Consider the following 9829-nt stretch of genomic DNA (forward strand, 5'->3'; position numbering starts at 1 on the left):
TCCAGAGAGAACAAAACCATATTCAGAAGGACACCACCAGACTTTCTTGACAAAAGACTGTGGAAGCTGAAAGATACATGGTGTTAACACAATATGTTCCCGTGAATTTCCACAAGAAGTCTCATCCAAGAACAAGATGTACATGTGGAAACCAGGAAAATAAGGGTGATGAACTCTCTCTGGAAACGATTTATGCTGACCATAGCTGTTGTTCATTATAAAGCTGTAACAGAAGTAAAAGCCTGGAGAGAAGCAATAGAAAAGCTTTGGTCTGCTGGCATTTAACTACTACTTTATTTATTCTCTTCTGTTAATACAATCATATTTTATAATATAACTATTAAAACAACACAGAAACCAAAAGGGTTTGCTCTATTCCCAGTGTCCTCCCATAAAATGCTCAAATAAATTCCCATTGTTATTCATACACAGACTGCTGCTCTTTGCTCATCCAGGATAATGTGGTAAATTATGAATAAAAATAGCTGGCCAAACATTTCAGAATTTACCCATCATACCACTTTTCTCTCATCAATAATTTGTAACATAACATTTTAGGACCATATTCCATCTTTGGTCCTCTGCCATGATCTAAACTGGGGGATTGTGGGGGGCAAAAAACCACATTTCAATGCTAGGAAATAAAAGCAGAGTACATGGGAACTAGCTAAAGATATTTGTGGAATGAATTACATAGACCCATCAAAGCATGTTCTTTCATGGCTTAATTGCTTGTTTCTCCACAGCTAAATGCATAAGCTGTTGACTGTTCTCATGTGTTTATCTAAGTCCACTATAAAATATTTCAGTTTTTGGATGCTAGGTCCTCTTCATTTATAACAAGGTGATGTTGAAGTCCAGAAAAGACTCTCTTCATGATCAATTTATGGCTGAAAAATACTGCTGTACATTCCCTATACTGATCATCAAAATAACCTTAAGAATAGGTAACATATCTAATCTCTGTCACGTAGCCAGATCCTTTCCTCCCATCATGCATCCTGTGCTTTTGAGATAGAAGTTGGTCTTGTACTGAAACACACAGTCACCATCTCCCACCAGACAGAGATTCAACAGCTCTTCACCACTTCTTCCATATCCAGCAGAAGATCCACACACCTGAAAAGATGCTAGGCTGCTAGAGAATGCTTCCCCAGCACAGGAGTAACTACAATTAAGCTACTCTCAATTAATAACTCTCACATTATTCCTCTCCAGCATCTCGACATGTTTGATGGTGCATCAGTCCTGTGCACTCAACAGATGAATGAATATCTAAAAATGCATTTTATTAAAGAGTGAACATATTTCTGAAAGAAACCTTCACAAAGTCACTGCCACAGCTGTAGATGTATCCACTGATAACCAGCCTCCTCTGCATGGCTGCAGCTCTCATCCAGAGCTGGTCAGGCCACCAGAGGGAAGATGCAGCCCAAACCACACCCAAACTCAACCCTGCCCTTGGCTGAAGGAACTGGAACTGCCCACACCCTCTGTTAGAGCTGACCATCTTCCAGCAGCCTCCCCACTGACAACCAGCTCCCAGCCCTGGCCCAGCCTCTGCAAGCACCAGTGTCAATGTCAGTGTCCCTCAACTGCTAGGATATGCACCTGGAGTCAGGGGCAGTGACCCTGTACCAGCCCCTACCTGCTGGTCCCACAGATAAGTGACAACAAAACATAGCTCTAAGTGTTTGGATTTCAGTGAATTTCTCTTTTTGGCTTCATTCAGGGCTGAGCCCAATTGAGGGCCAATAATTGAACTTTCTCCTTTTATTCTCTCCAAGGCAGTATCAGGTGGATATCTTTTCAAAGAAAAGGCTCAGAGACGTAATATCCTAATAAATAAATGGCAGTTTGAGTCCTCCTTCTCAATGGCCCACATTTCACTGACTTTGCAGCTGGGTATATTTACAAGTAGTAGTTCCTTGCCTCATTCTCAAAACTAAAGCTTGCAACAGAGCCCTGCCATCGCTTCTGTCACACCCACAGGTTCCAATGGACTGTTCTATTTCCTTAGGCTGTCATTTCTCTTGGTACCTTTAAAACTCCCAGCTTTCTTCTGAGAATATACTGTCACTTTCTGAAATTACAGCTCAGCTGCATCCCCAGAACACACTGGGGGAGGGGAGAAAGACATAAAACAGGGCACTACAACTTTTCCTTTCATCAACACAATAAGGAGTCAGACACTGAAACTCCTCCCTCCCACCTCACAATGTTTAAACCCCGTTATTCATTCTTCAGACTGTTAGTAAGGCATCCAAATAAATGCAGTTCTCCACAACTTCATGCTAGGAGTGCCTCAGTATGCAAGATAAGTGGAATCAGTTGTGTTTTTCTAATTGTGCATTTTCCTTTGAAGGAGGGATACCATGCAACACTTGAAAAGCAGATCATGCAGGCTCCAAGCACACTAACCCATGCTGCTAGCAGAGCAGATACACTGTCCTAAAACAACATCAGTTCAGCTCAAGCCCACATGCTCTTCCCCTTCCATGCCTACATTGATGTACCCATTCCCTATTTGTATTCAGAAGATTTTAATAACAACACTTCCCTACTCTTCCCTGCTCACAAGAATCAACCCCAACACACACCATGGACAAGTGATTCTTCCCTATTTGTATTCAGAAGATTTTAATAACAACACTTCCCTACTCTTCCCTGCTCACAAGAATCAACCCCAACACACATCATGGACAAGTGATTCTGCTAGGAGAAACAGTCTAGGGGAAAACCAAAATTAGGAGCAGTTATTCAGAGGTGTTAACACAGCCCAGCTAATTCTCTGCTAAGCTACCCAATGCTGTGAGCACATGATAAATATTTTCATGCTACTGTATGAGAATCTTCCTTCTTTCCCCAGACCTGAGGGGAGAAGGGGGGACAGTGCTCCAAAGGGTGCTGGGGAAGGCATGGAAAGGAACCCCACATTGCCCCTAGTTTGCCTCTCACCTAGGCAACCCTCCTCCACAGGATCCTCACCAGTGAGGGGTTCCCACAGCAGCAGTCCCTCCCCACACCAGCTTTTAGACCTCTTTAGAAACATTTAACACACTACACACAGTGCCTCATATTGCAGCTCTTGCTCAGGGTTGCGTCCTCCTTTCCTGGCAGAGCACATGCAAATCAATGGGCTGCTTTTATGGTTTGGGTTGGTTTTTTTCCCCTCCCTGAGGAGCCTCAATTTCTATTCCAAGGCAGAGTCGTGCTTCAAACACACGGAGCAGCATATGTTATTTCTTCACCTACCAATCAAGATGCTAGAAGAAACCAGCCTGGTACTTCTATATCTGTCATTTCATAAATGCCAGGCAATACCCCAGAACTGTCTTCATTGCAGCATCCGATCTGTCCCCACCAGACAGCCCAAGAAAAGGAAGCTATACAGTTGACAGAAAGAAGCCAGGCCACAGCAACCCAAAGGCTTAGTCCTAAAGTCATTTCAGTGGCTAGAAACAAGGAGAGCAAGTTTTTCACTCGCCTTTAATACCCTATCTGCACAAATGTCCCTGAAGAGTTCACCCAGTGCAAATCTGGCTACACCAACTCTGCATCCACTTGGCAGAATCCTAAGGGTCCACACGCAACTATGACAACTCCTGACAGTTTCACACCAATAGAGCCAAAATGGAAAAGGAGAAGCAGCACATTTGGCCTGTGGTTATCTGGCAGTGAGAGACACAACTAAACGAACTGGTTCCAAAGGCAACCTGTGGCATCATGGGGCAGCGAGACCCCAGGAGCTCCCCAGAAGCAAGGGGTCTGCCAGCCAAGTAAGCGTTGCTTCAGAGGGCAAGAGGACAGACAGACAACAGCAGCAGTTCTCAGAATAAGCCTTGCCCCAAAAGTCCAAAACTAACTTACAATTTCTCAAAGCAGTCTTTCAGTCAAATATATTTGAGGAGAATTAAGTTCCCTTCAATTTAGAGAGAGTTCGTATCTTAAAATGCACCAGAGGCGCAATCTTCTAAAAATGTTTTTCCTGCTATGTCTTACTGTTTAATTATATATTACCATTCCAAGCTCCCATGACAGATTTTAAGTGAGTTTGTCTTTTTTCCATAATTAATCATAGCAAAGACTCATCTGTTTTTCAAGCCTGTGATGACAGCACTGTTTTCACCACTGTAAGGCAATCATCCCACAGCATTCCTTCCCGAAAGCTATTGCAATGAGGAAAGCTCACCGATCTGCACAAGAGGCCTTCCAAAGATATAAATCAGCTCCACATACATTACTTCATACTACAGGTAAGTTAATAAAAAGGAAAACTGCTTTTCCATAGCAAGCCATTATACAGACACACAGGCATAGTACAGGGTAACAATGCTAAATAATACAAATTATAAATATATAAACCTAGCATAACCATCCAGGAACAAGTATCCTACCCACTGAACATCACTCAGCCATCAGAATCCACCACTGGTACAGAAAGAAGGGAGGCAAACAGATCATTGGTCTTTCTGAGAAAAAAAGCAGCTTCCTTTATAAACTCAATAACCAAAAGTTATTTTTTAGACAGCTTTGGTCACCATCAAATACTATTATAAGTGCAGAAGAGGTCTCTTCAAAGATAACCTGTAGTTACATGTAGATCAGTACTAACAGACTACTTAATCAAAGAGAAGCCATATCCAAAGCAGAAAACAAATACTGATTGGACAACAGGGAAAAGTCTCTTTTCTTTCATCCCAAGTCACAGAAGTGACATTAAGGGCATAGAAAATCTCTGCTCTGGAAAAATATCAGCACTTATCACTTGTAACAGATCATAGCACATTCATTTAAAGTTTCTTTGCTGACCACTGAAGGAAAAAGCGTTTCCAACATAATCAATAACATACAGAGATGCCCATTCAAAGTGTTTTATCCTTCATCCTCTTAGTTTGAGAGCAAAGAACAAATGAGATACTTGCAAAATTACTTTTTCCCATCTGTGAAATCCTATGGCAACCTCCCCCCCTTTTTTTTCTTTTTTTTTTTTTTTGCAAAAGTGACAAATGGAAATCCTGTTAATTTATTTTGACTGGTCTATAGAGAAATCATGATTTTCTGCAGTTCTCCTAAATCCTTCATGTGGCACACTGGCAGCTTCCCAATTACAAGTCTAAGAAAAAATTACATAGCTTGTTCTAATAAAAACAAGCATAGATGGGCCCCACACAGCCCTGAGCAGGTGTAAAACTTTATGTGTCTTAATACAGTCTCATAAGAGTGATTTTAGATCAAAGCTCAATAACCAACACACTGCCTGTACTGACAGTGCCACCTTTACGGCTTTCTAGCTGCTTCACAGTTTTAGAAAGCAAGATAACTAAAGCAGCAATGACTATAAAAAAAGACAATATATTCAGTTGACAGGCTGCTAAAGACTAAAGTTTACATTTGTATCAAAATATTTAGAAACATTTTTACTAGTACCACTCTTTGTTAAGGTCTGACCCAGAAAGATTCTGGCATTTCAAATTATAATTTCCTTCCAAATTTTTACAAGACAAACAACAAAAAAGACTCAGCCATAGATCTTAAACATCACTTCTAGAACGTGAATAGTTTTAAATAACCACAATATCCTGACAGCTTGGTGATCTGTTCAGACGAGATGAAGACAAACATTGAAATAGACAAACAGAATTGCCCAGGAGAACACAGAGAAAGTGATCTTTACACGGGGCATTATACATCTATCTTCTTTTATTTACAAGAATAGAGTAAACTGTTTTCAGTATGCTTATTTAAAAATGCATAGGAATAATACACACTCAAAAAATATTATGACATATTAAATAACTTGATCACATATTAAATCATGTAGACAGTTTTTCACCCACTGTGTTTTTTGTATTTTATTTATTCAGTGAAAATATTCAGTAGACATTTGCATGTGCTCCCTGACCAAAGTGGTAAGAGACTTCGCACATCACTGGTGCTAATAACTTACAGAGCAACAAGACACAGAGCAGCCTATTTTCTGTGACAGCAAATGATTGTCTTTTTTCTCATCTCTTGAGTCTCAAAAGCCATGCAGAGGCCTTAGCTACCCCAAATATCAGTAAGTTGTAACACTTCTACTGTATTTCAAGTCATTTAGACTGAAGAGCATTTCATGCTGGAGAAATCTTCCCAGAAAAAAAACCCTCAGTTTTCCTTTCTAAGCATCAAAATTAGCATTCTTTTTCCATAATATCTAGGAAAATTAAAATATCTTCTCCTCAGTCCTGACAATTTGCTGTCACCCGGGCTTCAGGAAACTTCAGTCCTTTCATTAGGAAAACCCTCATCCAGATTTACTTGTAGTCAATGGTTCAGAACTGAACTACAGTAGTACAGTAATTTATTTGAAGAAATCACACATCCAGATCCTAACCAGCATAGTAATTAGAAAATAATTAAGATCAGTCATTGCTCACTATTTTTACATTAATGCATGAGTCTGTTAGCCTTGTATTCAAATTTAAAGCACTTTCTCATTCCACTGAAGAAATTCAACATGGTTGTAACAGGAAATTTACAATCAGCTGCCCCAACCAAAACAACAGAACTTACTGTACAATTTGTTCATTCATGAAAAACCTCCAATACATCCATGTTTCCTCACATACCTTATAAAACTTACATACATACAAACAGTCTGCAAGCTATCCCCACACTCAAAGCCCATAAAGATACTGACTATATATTTACAATCAAATGAAGTTATGTCCAGAGTAACAGCAGAAAACAAAAAAACACTACAGAATTCAAAATTAAAAACCCACAAGCATCTGCTTCATAAACTGCTCTTCCAGAAGAGGAAGACTCAGAAAGCGAAAGTCTAAGAAACACCAATGGGATCCAGATCAAACCCACATCCTATGTAATCTGACATATCAAATCACAACCAACTGAAGACCTAAAGTTTTTAGCATGTGGAAAACTTAAAAAAAAAAACAACAAACCACTGCTACATTTGCTAGATATCACAGGAGAATCTTTTGATAACAGGAGCATTTTGCATGTAAGAAATGCACAGCCTCAGACTGTGAGGCTGAGGAGTCCAGTATCCAGTCTCTGAATGGAGCACAACTTTCTACCAAGGTTTAAACTACCAAGGTTTAAACAACTCTCAGCTGTCCCTCCAACACCTCTGTTCTCCCCCTGCTAAAGTGACAGTACTTCACTGCTCATCCCAACATCCATCACAGCCTCAGGAGACCCCAACACACTACAATCAAACAAAATCCACATTTTCCTAATAACCTTCAGATCTGTTACACGAATGTTTTGCTGGAGGAAATGCCTGAGTGAGTAGCCTTAGACAACTGCTTTACATTAAGCAGGAAGCACATTAATTTACTGCATGAGCACTACCGCGATGCACTTCCAGGAGGTACAATGTTGCAGCCACAGTTGCCATTTTCAGTGCCTGAGAATAAACATGAAAGCTACCAACACTAGGTTGCATAAGAGCACTTTAAGCACACTTCTATTTACAAAAGTAGAGGTAATTATGATGCCAGAGGTGTATCCCAAATAAACAGACTTGACTAATACTGACAGAAAAACCCAAAACAAAACAAACCCTGAGTTCTACAATTACTATTACTCAGTAACAGTAGGTGAGCTGCATGAACAGCCTCAGTCACTAGCTGTATGACCAACATATGCCCAAAAAAACCGCTGGACAAAGGTGCTGTTTTAAAACGTCAGCTTATATCAGCAGCTATGGGTAGAGGAGAAAAGAGGAAAATACCGCTCCCCTCGACAGTTTACCTGATCTGGACTTGATGATGTCGCTGAACTCGCTGTGTCCCCCGCCAGGTCCTTCCTCCTGCTCGGAGACACGGGCCATGCTCGTGGGCTGCGGTGTGCCACGGGCGGAGCCTAAATCCGCTGGGAAAAGGCTCCCATGGAGGGCCACGGCTCAGCACCTACAGCACAGGAGCAGGAGATCAGGATGACTCCAGGGGCTATGCCAGGTGTGACTCCGCGCGCGATGGGAGGGATCGAGGCTTGCTGGCCATGCCCACGCGGGACAGCGACCTGCCACTCGCTGTGCCCCTGCAGCAGGACACCGTACGGTGGCATTTAGAAAGTGGGATGCCCCTAAAGGTGCAGCAGCACAGCTGAGTCCTCAGCCGCGAAAGCCAGGCTTCACTCACCTTTGGGCGACAGGGCGCCCCGTCCCCAGAGGGGCAGGACACGGCCGTCGCCGCCACACCACCTCCACCACGGGTCACCCGGCTGGCACGGAGGGGACAGCCCCGCTCGAGGGGTGGCACAGCGAGGGAGCTCCGCTCCCGCCGCGCTGGAGCGAGTGCCAGCGGCACAGGGGTACGGGCAGGCGCGCTGCCCCGGCCGGCCCAGGGCGCGACAGCCACGTGTGGGAGAAGCCACGCAGCCCCTCTCCCGGGTGGGGGAAGCGGAGCTCCGCGGGCCAGGCCCCGGGCACGGCCGCCCCCGCCCGGCCGCCCCGGCAGAGCGGCCGCCGCCCCCGCTCCCCCGGCGGGGATCTTGACCCGGCAGCCGGCCGGGCGTGCCGGCACCTCCTCCCCGCGGGATGCGCGGCCGCAGCAGCGGCGCCGCCGCCCTCGGGCACCCCTACGGAGGAGCCGCTCCTCGCCCCGGCTCCCCGCGGCCGCTCCGTCCCGCCCGCAGGTGCGCCCGCCGCGGGCGCTGCCCCCCCGCCCCGCGGCGTTACCGGAGCTGGGGAACAAACTTTTCCCGCCGAGCCCCTCCCGGTGCCGCCGCCTGCCCGCAGAGCTGCCCCGCTCCCAGAGCTGCCGGGACAGCTGCCGACAGCAACTCTCCTGGGCCGCCACTCACCCCTCGGGCACGGCAGCGGGAGGGGCCGCGCTACCCCGCGGCGCAGCCCGGCTCCTCCTCGCACCCCGTTCCCCGGCAGCGACTCCCGCGGCGCTGCGCTGGCGGACCCACAACTTTCTGTGCGAGGAGCCGCCGCCGCCGTCCGTCCTTCCCCTTCTCCTCCCCCTTCTTCCCCGCCCCTCGCGGCCCGGCCCTGCGGCGGCCCCTCCCTCGGCCCCGGCGCCCCCTTTGTTGGCCGGGCCAGCGCCGCGGGTACGGGAGGGCCGCCCCGGCCGCGGCCCCTTCGCTGATCGAGGGGCGGGGAGGGGCCGGGCCGGCGCTGAGGAGAGAGGAGGGGAAGGGAAGGGAAGGGAAGGGAAGGGAAGGGAAGGGAAGGGCGGAGCGGGTCCCGGCTGCGCCCCCGCTCCTCCCAGGACCCCGCCCGAGGTGGTGGTGAAGAGTTGTCCCGCTCCCCTCCTCCCCTGGGGCCTTCCCGTCCGCACCTGTGCGTTCCCGCCGCTCCTTCTGCTCCTTCCCGTCCCCAGATAAGCGCAGTCGCGCAGCACTTGGGAGGTGAAGCGCCCCGCGGCGTCCCATGAACACCGAAGTCAGGAAGTGTGACAAAATTTGAGAAGCACTTAGGAAATTTACAAACAGCCGGAAACAACTATCCCGCAATCCGCCTGCTTTGGCCAGGTGTCTGTGCCTCATCTCGCGGGGTCACTTGGCAGTTGTCACTTGGCAGTGACAACTCCCGGGTGGTTTTCGGCTGGGCAAGAAAGGAACAGTTATGGATCAATAAAAATGTGCTGATGCTGGGTGTCTGCAATCATTTTTGATGTATGAACAGACATAAATGCTAGTAAAATATTTAGCTGACACTAATTAATTTATTGCCACATTTGCAATCTGGGAATGAACTTACTCCTGTTTGCACAGGCAAGTAATCCGTGCTCACCTGTACTGTGAGGCTGTAGAACACGTGGCTGTATTTATCTCGATAAGCATTAGTCTGAAGTTTCAGCAGTATCAGAGA

General features: G+C 46.1%; 1 protein-coding gene across 4 annotated transcripts in view; it reads right to left on the bottom strand.

Moving 5' to 3' along the window:
- The window catches only part of UTRN (utrophin), a 339422-nt gene extending 329950 nt beyond the window's left edge, over window positions 1-9472 (bottom strand). For 2 of the 4 annotated variants that reach the window (XM_071433405.1, XM_071433379.1), the window contains exons 1-2: window positions 8815-9107; window positions 7762-7919 (exon numbers count right to left, since the gene is read on the bottom strand). In XM_071433405.1, coding sequence (XP_071289506.1) covers window positions 7762-7840 — 79 coding nt within the window. In that variant the 5' untranslated portion in view covers window positions 7841-7919; window positions 8815-9107. Of the gene's footprint in view, window positions 1-7761; window positions 7920-8814; window positions 9109-9296 lie in introns of those variants that run through there. The other 2 variants (XM_071433386.1, XM_071433396.1) reach the window with 2 other exon arrangements.
- Between the last annotated feature and the right edge of the window lie 357 nt (window positions 9473-9829).

The sequence above is a fragment of the Agelaius tricolor genome, unplaced genomic scaffold (assembly GCF_023055355.1).
Source record: "Agelaius tricolor isolate 1412-34295 unplaced genomic scaffold, bAgeTri1.0.p SCAF_1, whole genome shotgun sequence".
NCBI lineage: Eukaryota > Metazoa > Chordata > Aves > Passeriformes > Icteridae > Agelaius > Agelaius tricolor.